The sequence below is a fragment of the Eschrichtius robustus genome, chromosome 12 (genome assembly GCF_028021215.1).
Source record: "Eschrichtius robustus isolate mEscRob2 chromosome 12, mEscRob2.pri, whole genome shotgun sequence".
Classification (NCBI taxonomy): domain Eukaryota; kingdom Metazoa; phylum Chordata; class Mammalia; order Artiodactyla; family Eschrichtiidae; genus Eschrichtius; species Eschrichtius robustus.
In genome coordinates this window covers 84,731,947-84,752,935 of record NC_090835.1, presented here as the reverse complement: position 1 = coordinate 84,752,935, position 20,989 = coordinate 84,731,947, and the positions used below count along the sequence as shown (strand labels likewise).

Sequence of the window (20,989 nt, the reverse complement as noted above, 5' to 3'; positions counted from 1 at the left end):
AGCCCCTCAGCACTCCCTCCACAGCCCCACCACACACAGCTAAGAGATGGTTTTGTGGCAAAATATTTTATTGCTGCCATCCCCATGGTGGAACACTGGGAGTTATGAAGGTTGGAGCTGGGTGTATCACAGCATCTTCTGAAATAGGGAGATGGCCTCATCGACTTTCCTGAGCTCTGCTTCTGTCTGCTGGAGCTGAGGGTGGAAAAGGGGGTGAGTGGTGAGACCCAGGGCCAAGAAAAGAGAACCCCAAATACCCACAGGAGCAGAGGGGTCAGGGACTTCCCTGGTGGCTCAGTGGTTAAGAATCCGCCTGCCAACGCAGGGGACGCTGGTTCGACCCCTGGTCCGGGAAGATCCCACATGGCGCGGAGCCAACTAAGCCCGTAAGCCACAACTACTGAGCGTGCGTTCTAGAGCCCGTGAGCCACAACTACTGAGCCCACGTGCCACAACTACTGAAGCCCGCGCGCCTAGAGCCCGAGCTCTGCAACAAGAGAAGCCACTGCAACGAGAAGGCTGCGCGCCGCAACCAAGAGTAGCCCCCACTCGCGGCAACTAGAGAAAGCCTGTGCGCAGCAACGAAGGCCCAACACAGCCAAAAATAAATAAATAAATTTATATATTAAAAAAAAAGAGCAGAGGGGTCAGAGTTGGAAAGATGGGTGAGGACCATGGACAGGGAGTAGCTTGGGGGAACTGTGTGCTTGGCTAGCCTGCTTTCCCTTAATTCCCCACCTCCCTGTTCTCTTCCACCATCACTGGTCTCCTGGGTCCCAGAGTGGTCCGTTCCCAAAGACAAAGGAGCTTCAGAGCTCATGTGTGCCACCCAGTGGCTAAGCCCCAGCCAATGACTGGGGAAGTAGAGCACAGTGGTTAGGAACAGAGGCTCTGAGGGGCCCTTAGCCTTCACCTGGAAAATGGTGTTGCTAATACTGCCCTGCCATGAGAGGGCTACTGGGACAATCACGTGAGACAACCCTGCTCAGCCGCCACGGCTCTGTAACTCTTAGCCTCCACTCATGTTTCTCTTTTTGTCCCTGTGGTTTACCCCATGGCTCCTCCCTGGAGGGGTCCCAGGTGATCTGCTAAGCTTCCTGACTGCATTGGGTCAGTCCCGATCCCAGCCCCCCGGCACGTGGATGCCAAGTTCTGGGAACCGAGTGGTGCACGAGGGGTCTGGCTGGGAGGAAGGATGGATGGATGGTCTGCTTCCATCTTCAACTTGCTGTGTGACCCTGGACTGTGCCCCTGCCCTGGCTGTTCTTCATGTGTAAGAGGAGGGATTACGTGGTCCCACCTGCTCCTCCATGGATTGCCTGGGGCCCGGCAGAGCAGATGCAGGAGGGGGTTTGATGGTGGAGGGAGCGATGGGGTGGGAAATGGGGAAGGAAATGCCCACCCACAGCACACACCTTGGCTTCATCCGCCTCCTGGACTTTGAGGGGCACCTTGACAGTGTAGCCCGAGGCGGCGCGGCGTTCCCGCAGACGCTGGGCCTGCCGCTGCGCCTCATCGTGCTTGGCCTGCAGTTTGCCCAGCTCCCGGGCCGGGTCTACCAGCCCCTGCAGCTGCAGGTGGACAGAGCAGCGGTCAGAAGCCAGGGCCACAGCGCAGCCCTGGGGTGCAGAAGCCCCCAGCGCCAGGACAGCCACTATACCCGCACTGGCCAGCGTCTGCACACAGCCCGACACTGCTGACGCCAGGGCGCCTGTGGCCTCATCAGCCACTTCCAGGAAACCTGCGTGGAAGGGAGAAAGGAGACGAGACAGCCACACTGGACACTGGTCCCAGAGTGGGCTGAGGGGACGGGGGACACGGGGGCCTGAGGCTCACAGTCGGGCCGGATCCGGGTGAGGTTGTAGTCGGCACGCAGGGAGCGCACGGCTCGAGTGATGCTCAGGGCCAGCTCGAAGGCGGCTTCCGCCTCAGGGTCCTTCCAGGAGCACTGTGGGGTGGAGGAGGGGGTGAGGGAAGCTGGGGCTGGCTCTGCAGAGCTCCCCGGAGCCCCGTGCCAGGCCATCCCCCTACCTCCGAGGGCTCCGGGTAGGAGGTAACGCAGAGGCTAGGCGGAGCTCGTGGCGTCCGCCGGGGCAGCCTCTGGAACAGCTCCTCGGTCACAAAGGGCATGAAGGGTGAGAGCAGCCGCAGGCCGACGTCCAGGCAGGTGTAGAGGGTCTGGCGGGCGCACTCGGCCGCCACCTGGTCCCCCCCATTCAGCACAGGCTTCAGGCACTCCTAGGGGAGGGGGAGGCACAGGGCTCAGGGCTGGGGAAGGCCTAGCCTCCAGCCCTCGTTGAACTGGTGAGGACCGGGAGGGGGACAGGCTGGCTCAGGGCTCATGCCAACCCAGGGCTCTGTGCGCCCCGGCCCCTCGGCTCCTCCTCACCAGGTAGACGTCACAGAGCTCATAGAGCCAGAAGCTGTACTGGGCGGTGGTGACAGCTGGGAAGTCGTAGGCCTGGAAACCTTGGTTGCTGAGCTTCACAGCTTCAGTCAGCCGGCTGCGGATCCAGCGGTCCACCAGGCTCTCGCGGCCTCCAGGCTTGGGGGGAAGCACCATATCAGGCAGGGGGCCACCATATGCCCAGGGGGAGGGGAGCCAGAACCCCATGGGAATGGGAACCATGGGGAAATCTGCATTCCAGGAGCCTGATGGGTCCAAAGCAACCACCATGTGCCCAGTATCTGGGGGAGAAGGGGCAGGCCCCCCTCCACCTTGTGGGAGGACCACAGTGCCTGAGGCTCTCCCGATGACGATCTGTCCCTATATCCTTCTGTCCCCCCAGCTAGACAGAGGCTCCTTGGGGGCAGGAGCCGGGCTTCCTGACTCTGTGGCTACAATCCTGACACAGCATGGGCCGTGCTTGATGGCAACGATGCAACCTGTGTGGGTGCTGCCCACCTCGCGCCCACCAGGCCCTCACCTCAGAGGTGGGTGAAGGCACAAAATCCTTCCCAAGGCCACGGAGGGCAAACTTGGTGGCGTTCCAGAGCTTGTTGCAGAAATGGCGGTATCCCAATATCCGGTTCACATCCAGGTTGATGTCACGGCCTGGGTGGAGGTGAAGTGTGAGTCCACACCGTTCTCCCTCCCAGCTCACGCCCAGGGCAGAGGAGAGAGGGGTTCCTCAGGGAAGGAGGAAGGATGCAGCTGAGACAGGTTTGGGGAGCCGTACCCTGGGACGTGTAGGCGCACAGTCCAAACCGGAGAGCATCGGTGCCACACTCGGGGATCCCCGCCGGGAAATCTGCCTTCTGCGGGGGAGGAGAGAGCAGGGGGAGCGTCCTGAGCCAGCCTCGCCTGCCTTCTGCCCAAACTCCAGCCCCGGGCCCACCCTCTGTACCTGCCCTTCTTTAGCCTTTTCCACCTCACTGGGATCCAGGTTGCTGTTCAGTAACTGGTCGTGGAGGCCCTGAGGGTGAGGTGGGAGTAGTCAGGGGCCCGCGGCCACCACCCCACAGTCCTTCCTGGCCTGAGCCCGCGCCCAGCCCCACCTGCAGAGAGACTCCGTGGATAACGTCCAGGGGGTCAATGACGTTGCCTAGAGACTTGCTCATCTTCCGGCCGTGGGCATCCCGCACGATGGCGTGGAGGTAGACCTGCGAGGAAGGGAAGGGAAGGCCTGTGGGGATGTCTCCCCACCTAGACCCCAATGCCTGTCCCCCTACCCCTACCTCTGGTTTGCCCCCCTCTGAACCTCAGGCCCCTCGATGTCCCTGCCAGCCCCTTCAGCGCCTTCGTGTGAATTAGAGGTGCTCCCTCCTCTAGGAAGCTGGGGTGCAGAATCACCTAGTGGAGCCCAGGCTGGCTTTGAGACCCCACAAGCCTCCTTGGCCAGGCCCACCCACAGCTGCCCGGGTGAGGGAGGGGACAGTGGGAGGGGTCTCAGCAGTCTCCACACCTCTCGGAAGGGCAGCCTGCCAGTAAGCTTCAGGCCAAGCATGACCATCCTGGCCACCCAGAAGAAGAGGATATCATGGCCCGTCTCCAGCAGCGTCCCCGGGTAGAACACACTCAGATCTTCTGACTGGGGGCAGAGCAGGGCGTGAGTGATGGCGAGCCGAGCACCCACCCCCAAGACTCCCACCCCACCCTGCGCTGGCCCCGGGAATGTACCTGGTTGGGCCAGCCCAGGATGGAGAAGGGGAAGAGGCCAGAGGAGAACCAGGTGTCCAGTACGTCTTCATCTGAGGGGGACCAGAGGTCAGAGGTCAGACGGGGTAGAGGTGAGGATCAGCCCCCCTCTGCCCCCACCCCAAGGCCCCGCCTTGCCTTGCTGGAGACTGATCTTGTCAGGGGACACTCCAAACTCCTTGGCTGCCTTCTCCAGAGCCTCGGCCTTGGTGCGCCCGCTCACCCAGTACCGCCCATCAGGGTCCTGCCACAGGTGGAGTGAGTATCCAAGGGGGCACCTCTGCCTGTCCCCCCACCAAGATCCAATGTACCCAGAGCCCCCCCAAGATGTGCCAGTACCCAGCCCTGGCCCAGTTCTCACCTCCCCTGGGGGTACAGCTGGGTCACTGACAGTGACGAAGTAGGCTGGGATGCGATGGCCCCACCACAGCTGCCGGGAGATGCACCAGTCCCTGCAAGTGGCAGGGGGAGGGGAGGGAATCAAGGAAGGGCAGGAGGTGCACCGGCCTCCGCCCCGCTCGGCCCCTCGCCCGGTCGCCCTCCCCACATCGAGGGGCCTGACGCACCGGATGTTGTCCATCCAGGCATGCCACGTCCGTTGATGGGCCTCGGGCAGGATACAGAGGTCGCCCCGTGTCACAGCAGCGCTGGCGGCCTGGGCCATTTCCCCACAGCGCACGTACCACTGCGGCCGCAGGAGAGGCTCCACCACGTCCTTGGAGCGGCTGCAGGTACATGTGGGTGGGGAGGCTGGGTGGTGAGCACCCCGAGAAACCCATCCCCTCCCCCCTTCCCTGGCCTCCACCCTCACTTGCAAAGTGGCACCACCATGGGGTTGTCCTCAATGCCACGGAACAGTCCCTGCTCCTTCAGCGCCGCCAGCACTGCCTTTCTGGCCTCAAACCTGGGCAGACCCTGGATGGGAGACAGGCGCTGTCACGGCCGTGCCAGGTACCCCGCTGTCTCCTGAGCCAGCCACCATGCCCCAGGCAGTCTCACCAGGAAAGGTGGGGGCACGTTGACAAGGGCCCCTTGGGCGTCCATGATGCTGATGGCCTCCAGCCCATGCCGCTGCCCAACCTCATAGTCATTCTGGTCGTGTGCAGGGGTGATCTTCACCGCGCCTGGGGTGTACGTGGGGGTGCCAGGGTCACGAGGGACTCAGAAGAGTCTCTGCCCACACGCACCCCCCTTTTGCCGACGGATGTGGCTCTCAGACCACCCCTGTCCCCCATCCCCCTCACACAGTCCCCTGAGAAGCAGCCCAACTCCTGCCTGCTCAGGTGAAGCTTATTTTCTTCTTTGAGAGGGAAGATGCACAGCAGGAGTGTGCCTCACGGCTCCTTCCTCTCCCCACAGGACAGCCCTGCGCTCACCTGTGCCAAACTCCATGTCCACAAAATCATCGAAGACGATGGGAAGGCTCCGAGACACGAATGGGTGCATCACGCTCTTCCCCTTCAGGTGCTGGGGACAGAGGAAGATGCCAAAAACGCACAAAGGGCTGGGCCTGACTCCCTCCTACGCAGGGTCCTGGCTTCCTAACACCCAAATTCCATCTACAGGGCCAGAAAACAGCCAGCGGATGAGTTTCTGATCCAATTACTCTCATCAGCCGGGGGTCTCAGAGCCCATCCCCCCACGTAGTGTGGGGGCCGCTTCAGCCAGCATTCATCCCCCAACTGCGGGCAGCACACCACCACACCTGGTATCTGGGGTCTTTGGGGTGCACAGCTACGGCCACGTCTCCCAGCATCGTCTCAATCCGAGTTGTTGCCACCAGCACCTCCTCGTCGCTGTCTGGGGTGACAGGAGGCCTTGTGGGCTCAGCGCTGGGCCCTTCCCGCCCCCGAGCCAACCCAGCCCAGGACCCTGGTGCCCCTGGCTCCTACCTGAGCCTTGGACCTTGTAAGCAAAGGAGATGAGGACCCCAAACTCCACCTTCTCCTTGTAGCCAGGCACAGAGAGCAGGGTGCGACCTGTCAACTCCTTCTTATCCACCTGTGAGGCGGAGATTAAGAAGAGTGGCCCAGGGGCTGGGGCTGGGGGTGGAGATGGGGAGAGCCGGGGAGGGAAGGGGCACACCTCGATGTCCGAGATGGCAGAGTTGAGGGTGCAGGACCAGTTGACAAGGCGGGTACTACGGTAGATGACTCCTTCCTCATGGAGCTGGACAAAGGCCTCCGTCACGGCTGCTGACAGTTTCTAGGGGGGAACAGGGGGAGCCAGAGATGGGCCTCGGTGTCAAGGCAGCAGGGGCCAGTGAGACCCGGCCGGCCCAGAGCCCCACTGCCCGGCACACAGACCCCTTTAGGGGCTAGAGGAGAGAAGTACTTTTCTTGAGGGGGAGAGGGCACTATGGGAACACAGATCGGCAACAGCCTGGTGATACTGGAGATGGCAGGGAAACCACTCAGCTAGGGACAGGTGCTAGTGCAGAAAATCCTGGGGGTTCAGGCTCCAGGGGAGGGTGAGGCCCCATCATGTGCCACTGGAAGGAATCTGAGCTCCTAAGGTGGGTGACAGGTAACACAAAGGGCCATGACACGGGGTAGAAAGTGGCATTTGCAGCTGAGCCCTAGTGGTTTCCTATGAGTGGGCCACCTCCTGGGGGAGGGCCCTGGGCATATGCTCTCTTCTGTGGGGAGCTTCCTACTCCTACCCCAGCCCCGAGACCCGCCCCTACTCCTACTCACAGGATCCATGGTGAAACAGGCTCGATTCCAGTCCAAGGAGCTGCCAAGCTTCTTCAGCTGGTGGTAAATCCGGTCACCTTTCCTGGAAGCGGACAGACAGGCCGGGATCAGCAATCAGGCCTGGGCTGGAGGGAGACATCAGGCAGCTAATGGGGCAGAATGTGGGGATCACTCATCCCTCTGACGTGGGCCCTGGGGCCAAATGGACGTGGGCCCTGGGGCCAAATGACCCTCAGCCTCTGTGGGAGGGTTTGACCCCTGCAGCCAGGTTGCAGGTGACAGAGATCTTATCTGGACAGGGGACAGGGAAGCAGGGCTGTGATGCCTGCAGGGACGCTGCACTCACTCCTCCTTCCACTTCCAGACCTCCCGCAGAAAGGCCTCTCGGCCCAGCTGGTGCCGACTCAGCCCCTGCTCGCGCCAGAGTTTCTTCTCCACCACCACCTGGGTGGCAATGCCCGCGTGGTCACAGCCAGGATTCCACAGGGTGGTCTCCCCGCGCATGCGGTGCCTGTGGGGAGGAGCACGGAGGAGCAGAGGTGAGCGGGCGGTAGAGCTGCCCCGAAGGAGGAAGGGACTCCAGGCAGGCAGTCGGTGAACTCGAGAAAGAGAGGGGCGATGGGGCAGGACTCTCCCAACTCTAAAATCATTGTCAGGCAGAGATGTGTGAGGACAGCCAAGGCAATTTGGCAAAAGAAGGACAAAGAGGAGGCTCTCGCCCAGCTAGATATCAACACATATGAGAAAGTTATGATTATTAAAAGAAGTTTTCACAGGAACTAGGAAAAAAGTTATAGATTAAGGAAACAAAACAGTGACTGGAAACAGATTCAAGCATATTTAGTATTTGTTAAAGGTGGCATTTCATATCAGTGGAGAAAGGACAAACTATTCAATAAATTTGTTTGGGACACTAGCTAATTGGTTGGAAAAATCGCCCTACTTCCCCATAGCCACAAAAATAAACTTACTTACTTTAAAATCTAAATTTAGTTTGATTTTAATTTAGTTAAAAAGAAAAACCCTCAACTTAAGAAAACAAAACTATGAGAAAAGCATTAGAAAATGGTATCGTTTCCAAAAATTAAAAAAAAGAAGAAAATAATAGGTGATCATGTTTGTAACTTGGAGGCAGGAGAGATTTTCTTTAACAAGACAGTAAAGATTAAGTCAAAGAACATTGGTAAACTGACTAGGTTAAAACATAAAACCTCAGAAAAATAAAATCTCTAAGTTGAAATGCAAGGACTAGACTATTTTGGAGAAAATGACTGGAAGTTAGTAATATTTCAGGGAATTAATCAGGGGATGAATTAGAGAAATAGAGATGGTAGTATCGTGAGTCTTCACCTACCATATTCTGGTACAAGTAAATGTAGTTTACTCTTAATCAAGCTCTGTGCTGATGTGGCCCATAAAGCATTAAACTGTAACGAACTTTTTGGTGACCTTTGAGAAGTACATTTTAAAGTAGGAGAGAGGACCAAATTAAGCTATTATTATTGTCAGCTATTACTATTGTTATTAAAAAATGATACATGTTTATGGGACTTTCCTGGTGGCGCAGTGGTTAAGAATCTGCTTGCCAATGCAGCAAACATGGGTTCGAGCCCTGGTCTGGGAAGATCCCACATGCCGCAGAGCAACTAAGCCCGTGCGCCACAACTGCTGAGCCCGCGAGCCACAACTACTGAAGCCCACGCACCTAGAGCCTGTGCTCCGCAACAAGAGAAGCCACCGCAATGAGGAGCCTGCGCAGCAAAACAAAGAGTAGCCCCCGCTCGCCGCAACTGGAGAAAGCCCGCACGCAGCAACGAAGACCCTACGCAGCCAATTAACTAATTAATTTTAAAAAATGAAACGTTTAAAAAAAAGAGTGGGGGAGAGAAAATTACTATAGAAATACAGTAACACTGTGTTCATACATTATTTTCAATGACTCATCAAACGGCATTATATCCATTACTTTATCAGTCTGTTTACCCCCACTGGGTTTAGATCTCCTTGGCGACAGGACTGTAGCAACCCGTTCTCTTACAGATCACAGATATTCTTATATGCTGTAATGGATATGAACATTTTCTGACCTTTTCAAGATATTGTTAAACAATACTATTAAAGAAATCAAGCATGAGAGAGGAAGATAAAAATATTATTTCACCAAAAGTATCTCTTGGGGAGCATATAAATTTGTCCAAAAAAAAAAAAATCAATAAAATGTCATGGATATTTGTAGAAAAACACCCTATTCTCTGCAAGAAGAAGAAAACGGAAAAAACATAGGTAGATAGTCACTTTCATTTCATTTTTATATCTTACTGGAGATACTTATGGCTGTATTTCACGTTATTTGTGATTCTAAAACACTGACATGAATCTATTCCAGTTAAGTAATGGGAGTTTCTAATATTTGATTTAAACCATGCTCATTAACAAAAAATGTTGCTACCTTAAGCGTTCTGTAAGAAGTGTTAAACCTTTCCTCACGTAAATAATCTGGCTGTTATATATTATACGTATTTAACACAACTCTGTTTTTCCAACTCTTAATTCCTTGCAAAATGCTAAGTCTGATGTATCCCAGTGCCCTGAGCAGAGCTGGCACATAGTTATGTCCTGTAAATATTTTTGACCAAATTAATTAAGTAGGACACTAGAAAAAGTTCTCAAAATTTAAAATATAATAAATAAACCCTAGTTTCAATAGATAAAATGCTGTTTTAAAATACTTTTTAAAAGAAATTCGTCACCTGAAATATTAGCCTTTGTGGTTGTTAACTAATCAAAATATTAACAGTGGGGGAAAAAAATCAAGTGCTAGAACAGGAGAAAATGTTTATAACATATATAACAACAACAACAAAAATCAATAGCCAGAATATATACATAGAGTCTATAAAGAATCTTCTAACAAAACAATTAAAAAAGTAAACAAACAAAGAACAATAGAAAGATGGGCAAACAATAGGTTCAGACAATTCATATAAAGGGAAACCTGACTAGCCAGGATACATGAAGAGACACAGCCTCACTAGTAATCAGCAGTAACAGAAATAACCATTTTCCCCCCATCAGATTGGCAAAACAAAGACAGATAATGTCCAGGGTTGGCAGGGGCACACCTCACATGCAACTCATGGAGTATAAACTGGTAAAGCTGTTTTGGAGTGCAACTTGCCAGCTTCTATTTGTACTCGATAAAGGCATGCCCCTTGGACACAGAGATTTCATTTCTTGGTATCTACGCCAGAGATATGCTTCCACAGGAGCTTGAGAAAGCATGTATAGGAAATGTGCATTCCAGCAGTTTTCAACAGAGAAAAATTAGGAACAACCATTAATAAAAAAGTGACACCATTATGTAGAGCCACACTAAGGAGCAATGAAGGAGAATGAAGTCAGTCTACATATAAGGACAAGGAAAAATCTCTACGATAAACTCTTAAGGGTAAGAAAAAAGTTGTAAAATAACAAGTTTGGTGTGAGCCCTTTATGTTACAGAGAAGAAAAACCCATTTCCCAAAAGGAAAACTACACATTTTTATGGGTACATGTACATGTAAGCAAATAGGAAAGGTCTGGAAAGATACACATCCAAGTGATAACAATGATGTGTGCTAATTCTTAGGAGGGAATAAATCTGGAGGAGGGTGGTCAAGGAAACTTGAAGCTTTAAATTTCTTACAAGAATATATTCACGTATTTCTTGCTAAATTCAAAATAATGTTATTTTTAGTGGCAAGAGAAGAGTTTGCAAGTGGAAGTGCTGGTTACTTGACCAGGAGAGGATGCTAAGTCATCAGATGGGAGTGACCCAGAGAGAAGTGTAGCACCACCAGGGGGCAGAGCTGAGGGCCCCAGTCGGCAAAGAGAAGGGAACCACAGGAGTGTGGAGCCAGAGAAGGCAGAGGGAACCAGTTGGAGGAGAGGATGGGAGCTCACCATCGGGTCAGGGAGTCCTGGATGGCGTTGGTGAGCGCGTGGCCCAGGTGCAGAGAGCCTGTCACGTTGGGGGGTGGAATGCACATCATGAAGATGCCCCGAGGATTTGGTGCTGACACACTGGAACGCTGACGGGGAGGAAGGATGGGTACTTACTAAGGCCTCATGTCACCTCTTCTGGTCCGCTCCCAGGCAATGTATCCTTCAGCCCTGTCCTTCCCCGCCCCCATCCCCTCCAGGCCTGGGCAGCAGTGCCCACTCACCCCGTACTCGGGCTTGAAGAAGCCCTGCTGCTCCCACCAAGGGTACCAGGCAGCCTCCACGTACTGAGGGCTGTAGGAGTCAGGCATGGTGCCACTGACATCTGAGGGGGAGGAAGGGAAGGGTCAGAGCCGAGGCTGGGAGCAGCTGGGAAGGGGACGAGGGGCCAGCAGAGAAGGACCTGGGACTCTGCAAACCCTCACTAAGCAAAGTAGTGGGAGCAAGGACAGAGCAAAAGGGATAAAAAGAGAAGAGACAAGGAGGGTGGAGGTGAAGAGTGGAGGTCTCTCTTCCTCCTCCTAGTACCTTTCTTTTCTCCAGGTGGGGTTGGGAGGTCATAGGTAATGACCCCAGGATCCCGTTTCTCCCTTTTCTCTGGTTTTGGTTTCTTCTGCTTGGGAGGGAAAGGATATAGGCCCAGATATCAGCCGCTCACCATGGCACCAACCCTCCATCCAGCTCCACCAGCCTCTCACCTCCCCAGGGGGTGGCTGCTGCTGTTGGACCTTCTGCTTCTGTTGGAATTTCTCTAGCTTCTCCCGTTTCTTTGCCTCTTTCTTGAGTTGAGCAGCTGTCTTTGGGGGTGCAGGGACCTCAGAGCCTGGAAAGAGGCACAGAAATGCAGACCTGCTGCGGACCCTCTGTGAATAGTGCTATTACGTCTCAGATGGCCTATTTCAGCTGCCCAAAGGCTCCCCCATGCCGACCTCCCACCTACCCCCGCCCAGCTCCTGTCCCAGTGATTTTGCTATTCCTAAGAGAGAAAGGAAAGTGAGCTGCATGAAAGGCCCCAGAGGAACCCCTCCGCTCCCACCCTCCATCCTTCCTCACCTGGCTGTTGGGAGAGAGGCCTGGCTCCTGAATACAGAACCACCTCTCCCAGCACGGCCCGGAATTCTGGCTGCTGGACACATGTGATAAACCAGCGAGTCACATTACCCCAGATCCGGCGGGCAGAGGGGTCCAGGACCTGGGGTGGGGAAAAGAAATGAACTCTCCTTAGTCACCCTATAGTGAGGTCTGAGGGAACCTGCCCTCATTCTTCCCCAAGCCCCAATGACTCACATAACGGAAAGGCAGCAGCAAAGCTGTGACAGCCGCCAGGTCACCCAGAGTGGGGGCCTCTCCAGCCAAGTAGGTGTGCAGCCTAAGCCACTCTTCCAAGGGGCCCAGGGCCCTGCCCAGGGCCGCCAGTGCAGCCTAAAAGGAGGGCAAAGGGGTATGAGATAAGGCTCGGCCCACCTCAATCCCCACCCCCACTCAATCCATTTGGCCTCCTTCCATTCCCACAAATCACCAGTTTCTTCTTCACTGAAATGATTGTAATAAAAATACTTCCCATTCATTCAATAAATTCCTACTGAACACTTTTTTTTTTTTTTGGGCCATGCCACGCAGCATGCGGGATCTTAGTTCCCCAACGAGGGCTCAAACCCACACCCCAGGCACTGGAAGCATGGAGTCTTAACCACTGGACTGCCTACTGAACACCTACATGTCAGATACAATATACTAAGCACAGGAAGTTAAAGATTACATGAAGCAACACAGTAACTGCTTCAACAAATATTTATTAAGTACTTACTGCATGTCAGGCCTTCTCTAATGAATGAGGAGACAATATGAACAGATGGAGCCCCTGACCTGTTGGAATTTACATTCTAGGGGCGGAGACAATAAATGTGCAAATATATAACGTATTACCCTATTTTTTTCCTAAGTGCTATGAAGAAAAATAAATGAAGCTGAGGGGGAGAGAGACTCCCAATGGGGGGGGGGGCTCTATTTAGATAGGGTAGTCAGGATATGAGGGAGCAAACCAGGATCTAAGTCATATATTCATTTCATTCATTCATTCAAAAAATACTAAATATCCACCATGTGCTCAATACTCTGCAACGAGCTGGTGTTATAAGGGTAGTAAGGCACAGCTCCACTCAAGAAGAATTTAGTTATAATCTGGTATGATTATCTCTCCTTTCTCCTACTTCCCTTCTTCCTCATTTCATTTCTCCTCCGTCTTCTCCCAGCAACTGTCATCTCTCCAGGCCTGACTACCTCTCCTCATCTCTCCTTCACCCAGTCTTTGCCTACAATTCACAGTAACCTCTAACTAACCTCATCGGTTTCAGATTCATCAAACTCTTACTCCGAGACTTTAAAGCACCTGGCACTAGATTATGTGATCTGCACACATCTTTTCACCTTCTCAACATGTTCTCAATTTTCGTTTTCACAGACAGAGGAAGACCAAGGCTCAGAGAGTTTAAGAAACCTGCCCAAGGTTACCATATCAGGTGGCAATCTGGAATACGATCAACCTTTTTCTATGTCTGACATGCTGTCTTCCTCACTCACTATCGATTGCAAGTCTTGCTTCCTTCTTCTAAATTTCCCCCTTCCCCTCTGCGCTTCTTCTCACCTGGGGGTCCTGGCCAGAGCTTCGGAGTCCCAAGGCTGGCAGCGCTGCCCCACAGGCGGCTGGTATCAGCTCCGTGTCAGCGTAACTGACCCACTGTTGGACGAGGACGGCTGCCCGACTACCCCCAGGGCCCCCCAGGCCTGCTGGCCACAGCAGCTGGGCCACAGCAGTGGCCCCCCACACCCAGAGCCCACCGGGCCCCTGTTCCAGGGCGGGCAGGCGGGGTGGCGGAAAGGGAGTCCTGCTGGTCGGGGGCGGCTGGAGACAGATGCGGGGGTGGGCTCCTCCCCATCCCGGACCCTCCCCAGCCTCCCCGTAGCGAGCAGCTATAAGGGCTCGGAGGCTGGGGAAGGCATCGGGGTGAGGAGAGACGTAGAGGACGGACATGGTTATGCAGGAGGTCCGAACGAGGTGGAAAAACCCTAAGGAGAAAGAGAGACAGGGTAAGACCGAGGGATCCAGGAATCTGACGGGACTTCAAGAGCCGAGGACCCAGCTCTCGGAGTGGCAATGACAGTGGGGAACTTCCCGTGACCGCGGGCCCTCGGGGAGTGTGGGAAGCTCGTAGGAGCCCCTCAGCGGCCGGCAGGACGGGGGTTCGGGCTGTATGTACGTACTGGAGGGAGGTGGTCACACTGAGCCTGGTATCCACCTCATAGCCGGGCGCCGGCCGAAGCTGGACTGGCCTGGCGGCTGGAGCCGGGGAGTCCGGCGGGCAGTTGTCCGGGCGACCGTAGCTCCCTGCGACAGCAGCCCAGGCCGTCGGCGCCCACGTGTGACTGCAAGCGTTTCCGGGCCCGCGGGTCCTGGCGGGGGCAGCCGTGCCCGGCCTGCGTGTGCGGGCGCTGCCCCGCCCGACCCTGGCCCAGGGACCACGCCGCCCGCCGCAGACCGCGCTCCGGAGGAACAGCGAGGGGCGCGGGCACGGGGTGGGGGGTGGCGACGCGCCCAGGAACGGCGCTCCCGTCAGGCGCCGCCGCGGGCACCCCGCGCGGGTCCTCGGCCGGGCGGGAGGGCGGTGCCGAGCGGGCAGCTGGGGAAGCGGCGGGGAGGACGCTCCCTGACGCGGACGCGGATCAATTTGGCGAAGGATCCTGGTGTCCAGGTCTTCCCTGGTCCTCATTTCCTCCTATGTGGGAAGAGGGAGTCACGCTGGATGGCCTCTAAGGTCCCTTCGTGCTGAGAACTCATCTCTATAGCGGCAACTCTTGTTTGCTAAGCGAGTGAGTTAATTCCCAGTCACAACTCTCCACAGTATTTTGTCACTTGTATTTATCTGCAGTAGATATTGGGAAAGAGTGTACTGGTTTGGCTGGGCTGAGGAAGAAATCCAGCAGCATTAAACGCACTTTGGTGTCTCATTAGCTTTCATGGTAATAGGACAGCAAGCACTCATAGGTACAGTATAAGCAAAAGGCTGCGATAGGTAGGCCATTTAGGTAGGGGAATGTTCAGGAAACACATGTAGTCTAATTGAGGTAATGATATGGTTTATACCAAGGAGAGTAGCAGCAGATAATGCCGGGATGGGTTGGATTCTTGGCTGGGGTAATGAGAGTAACAGGGCTTGGATGAATTTAGCACCCCTTTCCCATTCTCCAGCCCCCTTCCCAAAACACACACAGAACCAGAATTTGCGTCATAAATTTTATTCCCGATGCGGGACAGATTCCTTCCATCCCCAAAATGAATCACGTGCTACCCTGGAGAGATCTGGGAGATTTTTCCCACCATCTCCAGGGAAGAAGTGAGAAAGGCAGGTGCTGGGGACAGGGAAGTCTTCGCAGTTCCCCAGCCTACTTTTCCTCCCCTTCTCAACAGAGGATAGCTGCTCCCTACTATTATTCCTCTCATCCACATCCCTTTAAAAAAAAAAAAAAAAAAAAAGCCTTTGCTATGTAGAAACAAACACCACCTCAAGTATGGGAGGGAGGCCTCCCAGGCTGGGACGTGAGGTTAAGGGTCACCAATGGAAGGAGGGGAAGGGAGGAGGAACCATCACTGCTTCTGCTGCAGGGCCTCCTTCCTTGCTGCATCCTGTAGCAACTGTGTGTCGACCTCATCTGCTGGCAACTGCACATAGCGAACTACTGAGCCCCGGATGAAGCAGTTCTTCACTGATAACTAGACAAAGATAGACAAATGTGAAAACACCCTTAAAAAATGTCCTCTATCCACCCAGGGACCTCCTGCTTTGAGAGGTGTTTCCTCTTCTCTACCATCCACAACTCACCATGTGAGGGTATTTCTCAGGGTCTGTGACACTGATGTCAGTTAGTTTGATGTTGAGATACTAAGAAAAGAAGATGAACACCATCATTAGAACTAGAGACAATATGAATGTATGCAGCCCTTAACCTCTCCCATCTCCTTCCCCAAGACCCCATTCAGGGCCCTTATTATATTCTCACCTGATCCACAGAATGGAGGGTTCCACAGATGCTGTCAGGGGCAAAGAGAGGGTAAAACCCAATTAGTTTATACCAAAGTCAACATAGAGGTGACTGCAGAGCAGGGATAAGAGCATGGTTGGGGGAAATAAAGGACTTGAGGAAACCAGAAAAGGCAGAACCAAAAAGGGATATGTCTAAGCTCTGGACTAGGAAAGAAGGTGCTTCCAGAGCAGTGTGTTATTTTAGACCTCTGAAATAACCTCTCCTCTCCCTAAACCAACTCACTCTTAGTAGCTACCATTAAACAACTGGTATGTGCTAGACCTGTATTCTGCGTATTTGTAATCTTTACAGCCACTTCGTAAGGTAGCTATTAACCATCCAGGGGCTCAGAAACGGTTTATAACTTACCCAAGTTTAGAACAAACAGAGACTTTGGCTCAGGCCTGTCCAACCCCCACAACCACCAGCTATTTTCAAATACTATTGCTTTGGAACCAGAGCCTCATATGTAAAGTAGGTAAAGTAGGTAGCTAGCAGTGTTCTTGATGATGCAGGCACAGGGATGTCCTCTCCCTTCCTCAATCCCCTGCAATGTTAAAGAGGAATGCTATCTAAACACCAGTGCTCCAAGCCATGCTACCTCTCCCAATCCTTTAAGTTCTGCCAATAGTTTCAACATGAAGTCTCACAACCTCAAATCCTGTAAGTTGTACTTCTCCACCCTCCATGTCCCATGAATCCCTATGGTTTGCTGATGTCTAACATTTCTGTAATTCTCTTTGTAGTATAATTTCTACAAACCAAGGTCTAATGACTTTACAGCTCAATCCAGGCCAGCCTCCAACCTGGCTGCCTTCATCCTAACCATTCTGCATGTCATCACCAGATTCTAAGTTCCTTAGAACTGGTTCTCAAATACTGATGTGAGCTCAAAGGTTTCATGAGTCCATGACAAAAGAGGAAACGCAGGCTAGTGTAGTATGTATATGGTGTGGTGAAGGTTGTCATTGGTTTCCTCCTAAGAATAACTGCTCTTTAATTGCCCTTCCTTTTTTTTTGTATTAAAAAAAAAATGATTGTTAATAAATGGCAGTTTTAAAAATATCCTTACCTTGCCAAAATTCAAGTTGTCAGTTCTCTGTTGGCCCTAATTTTTGTAAAATTCTAAGTGTCTGAAATCCAGTGTCTGAGACCAACTGCCTCAGTGGTGGTTTTACCACATCCCTGGCTGCTAAAAAACTTTTGACAGCGCCCTATCACCAACTGCAGCAATGCAATAACTTTCAGGAATTGCATAAGGTGGTAACATTTCATTCAGTCCCTTTAGAATGAGATATTTAGGACAAAAGTGGTCTGACAACCAGCACAAGAGAAAGAGCTCTTCTCCCAACCCAATGGATTACCTTCGATTCTTTTAAGTCCTTGTTTTAGGATCTGGGGCTATAACGTAACAGTTATTCTTGCCATGTGGAAGACCCAGGAAGAAGAGGAAAATCAAAAAACAAGTCATCTCACAGAATTGCTGAGGGTAGTTGTGCTTTCCACACTTGTCTCTATATGGACCCAATCTATCAATATATGCCATCAATACCACATGCATTGTCAGTGCCATAAACCGAAATCCCTGATCTAAAAGGCAAATCCCTTGCCTCACCGTTCCCTGCCATGTCAGTGCCTCCCCCACTAAGAAATTATCTCACATAGAAATGAAGAAGAAACCGTTGGGGAGAGAATACATTCATTCAAACTTTCTAAAGGACAATCAGGTAACATGTATCAATATTTTAAATGTACGTTTCATTTAAAGGATTTTTTTCTAATGAAATGAGATGTATACAAAGATGTATGCATGAGGATGTTCAGGGCAGCATCATTTATAAAAGCAAATAATTGGAAACAGCCTAAGTGTCCAACAGCAAGGTCTTGGTTAAATTAGTTCTAGCCAGCTAAGAAAAATGCCATTCAGACATTAAGAACGTTAAAACGTTAAACATCAACTTTATTGACATGGAAAATATCCGCAACATACCATTAGGTGAAAGCAAGTTTCACAATTGCATAGAAACTATCACCCTGTTTTTAATTTTTAAAAAGGGGTTGGGGGGCAGACAGAATGGGATTTAAGTTCTGGCTTTGTCTTTTAGTAGTTGTGTAGACTTAACCAAGTTTCTTAACCTATCCAAGCTTCAGTTTCCTCATGTGTAAAACAGGAACAATAATATATGTCATGTAGAGGTGTTCTGAGAATTAAATGAGTTAACAAATGTAAAGTATTCAGAGTAGTTCTTAGTCTATAGGAGGTTCTCAAATGTTGGCTATTTTTTTTCCTTCAGCACACATTTATTAAGCACCTACTATATATTGATACCAGGCCTGTGCTAGACATTAGTTACACAGTGGTGAACTTAAACATGGTCTTGGCCCTGTAGGAAAGATAGATCCTAAACAGTAAATACATTTCTATGAAATCACAATTTGAGAAGCACCCACTAAGAAGAAAAAAAAGACTCTTTGACAGAAGAGTCTATTTGGCTAGGGACTTCCCTGGAGGTCCAGTGGTTTAAGACTCCGTGCTTCCAATGCAGGGGGCACAGGATCAATCCCTGGTGGGGGAACTAAGATACCACATGCTGCGTGGCGCAGCCCAGAAAAAAAAAAAAACAAAAGGAAGCGTCTACTTGGCTAGAAGAAGAAGAATCAGGAAAGTCCAAGGATACAGCATTTAATCCAACTCCTGAAAAATGACTAGAAGCTAATGATACAAGGGTATAGGGGATGTAACAGCAGTACAGACAGAAGGGGCTGCATTGGTCTTCTGTTTATCTTTCATATTTTCTTCAACAAAAGGGAGATTATGCCACATATACTATTCTGCAACAGCTTTCCATAGTAATACATCTCATTTCTATGTGACAGCTATATTATATGGAAATACCACAATCTAACCCATTCCCTATTTATGGCTATTTTTCCCCCCAACTTTTGGCTATTACAAAAAAGAAAAAAATCTACCAACATCTTTGTACATACATCTTTACTTGAGGAACCAATACTTACATTTCTAGAAGTTGGGTCAAAGGAGTATATAATCAGAAAAACAAAACTACGTTTTGTAAAAAATGTTATTGATGCGTCTGCCCTGTCTTCTCTCTAGTACTTACTACTTACATATTTCTTTGTATTTTTTTTCCAATACAAGATACAACTCCTCAGCTAATCTGTAAGCTTGAGGCACAAGTCATTTATTTCTTTTGTATCCCTCCCACCTTGCCTAGCCCTCAAATACTTGTTAAAGAGGTTCCAGGGTGCTGGGCACATCCACCCCCTACAGACTTGGCAGAGCAGGTACCTACCTCAAGTCATTCTTGAGTTCCACGACCACATCCTTGCCCACAAGGGACTTGAAAAAGGAATAGAAGAGCTATTGGGCGAGAGGGGGAAAACCATCATATGGGAAAGGACATGGTAAGAGGCGTGTCCCCCTGCCAGTATTACCAAATACTGGTATTGGGATCCCCGCCCCATTTCTGGCAGTTCTCAAAACTTCACAGGAAGGAACACTCGGATGAACAGCAGGAGCCCAGATGATTATGCACACTACCTCGAGCCCCTGACATAAAGCCCCAGAGAGAGGCTCTGCGCTACACACTTCGGGCTCGTCTCTCAACGGACGACCTCTCCTAGGGTCCTGTCCACGCCTCCCAGAGAACTGTAGAAAGTATTCCACCCGCACCCTCCCGGAGCCTGTTCTCCGTCAGGGAAATGGTCCTTGAGATCTAGCTGTTCCTTCTGCTGTCCCCGCCGACTCTCTCTGTCTTTTTATTCTTTTTTTCTCATGGGGGGAAATAAAAATCCTATTTGCTTCCAGGTCTCTCCTCAAAGAACTTGAGGCGCACGAACTAAGGATGGAGGGAAAAGTCCTAGGGCCCAACCCCAGCCCAGAAGAACAAAGCCCCCAGAGGGACCCCCGCCCCGCCCCCAACCGCCCGCGCTCCCCGAGGGCGCCCCCTTGTGACGTCACGGTACCTACCATGGTGCTTGCGCCGCCGGGCGCCCGCCGGACCGAGAGGGCGAGGGCCGGGGGCAGTAGACCGAGGGCCTGGAGGCAACTGGAACGCCAACCCGCACGTGGGGCGGGACGGGGTCGCGCAGGCGCAGCGGGAAGCGCCGCGGATTGCTCCGAGGGGTGGAGGACAGCGCCCCGCAGGATCGCGGCTCGGGGAGGGCGGGGGGGGAATAGAGCCGAGGGGAACGCCAAAGCCGGGAAAGGGGCGGAGCTTCCCGCCTTCCGACTTCCTCCCGGAGTGGCAGGCTCCCACCGCGCAGGTGCGGGCTCCAGCTGCTGCACGAGCGTCGGGGAGGGTGGCTCACCGCCCCTCAGAGGTGTTTGTTCCTTTCTATGACAATAAGTACAGTTCCAACATGATTTGCTCATACTCTAAAGACACTTCCTATTGCAAACTGCTGGGGAGCTTGTGAAAACCCGTGATGATTTGTACACTTTTCTATGTATTTTACACTTTGATAAAAGTAAAGAAAAAAAAAATGTTGAGAAGTCCCGGAGATGAGGAGCCTGCGCACAAATCTCGATTTTATCAAAGGTTCCCAATAAAGATATTACTCTCTCGGTCCACATTTCTTTTACGGTTTTGCCTAGGACTGTCCTGTAAAGGACTGAGTAAAACCAAACAGTCTGGCTCGGGGCTAGAAATACCCATTCTAATATTTTCACTTAAAAAATATTTCCTTCAAACAGAAAGGGACACAAATGCAGTTACACAATTACACGTACTTCTATACTCAAGCCCCCAAGGCTTTATAAGTATGCGATATTATGACACAATAGGTGAAAATATTTTTTAAAGGAATAAGATTGTAATAAATCTTGCATTTCTCATCTTGCATAAAAGTACACATTTGTTGGGAGTTTGTTGTAGAAATATTTTCAGCATGTAAAGGATTGTAATAATGAACTCTGTGAGTGCACAGACGCTGGATTTCCTAGGCCCCACCTGTAAGTTGACATCAGGACATCAAGCAGAAGTTTGGGCCCTCACCACCGCCCCTCTCACCCCAGCTGAACCCTAAGCACAGAAATCAGTCTATCACTGAATATAAGCAGTAACTAATTAGC

At 51.8% G+C, this 20,989-nt stretch overlaps 2 protein-coding genes across 4 annotated transcripts; both read right to left on the bottom strand.

Moving 5' to 3' along the window:
• Positions 1-50: 50 nt before the first annotated feature.
• VARS1 (valyl-tRNA synthetase 1) lies at positions 51-14,385 on the bottom strand. 3 transcript variants are annotated; one of them, XM_068557622.1, is made up of 30 exons: positions 14,077-14,384; positions 13,460-13,881; positions 12,103-12,237; positions 11,869-12,007; positions 11,514-11,638; positions 11,344-11,431; positions 11,040-11,140; positions 10,777-10,904; positions 7,181-7,345; positions 6,835-6,916; positions 6,224-6,343; positions 6,031-6,139; positions 5,844-5,938; positions 5,515-5,605; positions 5,138-5,262; positions 4,950-5,053; positions 4,705-4,863; positions 4,500-4,590; positions 4,277-4,382; positions 4,121-4,191; positions 3,906-4,031; positions 3,499-3,603; positions 3,348-3,416; positions 3,180-3,258; positions 2,928-3,055; positions 2,390-2,545; positions 2,032-2,238; positions 1,837-1,948; positions 1,416-1,741; positions 51-195 (listed from the first exon to the last, which is right to left on the bottom strand). In XM_068557622.1, the coding sequence occupies exons 2-30, from the start codon at positions 13,844-13,846 to the stop codon at positions 127-129; spliced, it is 3,798 nt and encodes a 1,265-aa protein (XP_068413723.1). In that variant the 5' UTR covers positions 13,847-13,881; positions 14,077-14,384; the 3' UTR covers positions 51-126. The 3 variants fall into 3 exon arrangements, with proteins under 3 accessions (XP_068413723.1, XP_068413724.1, XP_068413725.1); XM_068557623.1 differs by having other exon boundaries at positions 11,344-11,428; positions 14,077-14,383; XM_068557624.1 differs by lacking the exon at positions 51-195 and having other exon boundaries at positions 1,422-1,571; positions 1,661-1,741; positions 14,077-14,385.
• A 707-nt stretch (positions 14,386-15,092) lies between these two features.
• LSM2 (LSM2 homolog, U6 small nuclear RNA and mRNA degradation associated) lies at positions 15,093-20,133 on the bottom strand. Its single transcript, XM_068559050.1, has 5 exons — positions 19,886-20,133; positions 19,209-19,276; positions 15,871-15,901; positions 15,693-15,752; positions 15,093-15,583 (listed from the first exon to the last, which is right to left on the bottom strand). Exons 1-5 carry the CDS (start codon positions 19,886-19,888, stop codon positions 15,458-15,460), a joined length of 288 nt encoding a protein of 95 aa, XP_068415151.1. The 5' UTR covers positions 19,889-20,133; the 3' UTR covers positions 15,093-15,457.
• Between the last annotated feature and the right edge of the window lie 856 nt (positions 20,134-20,989).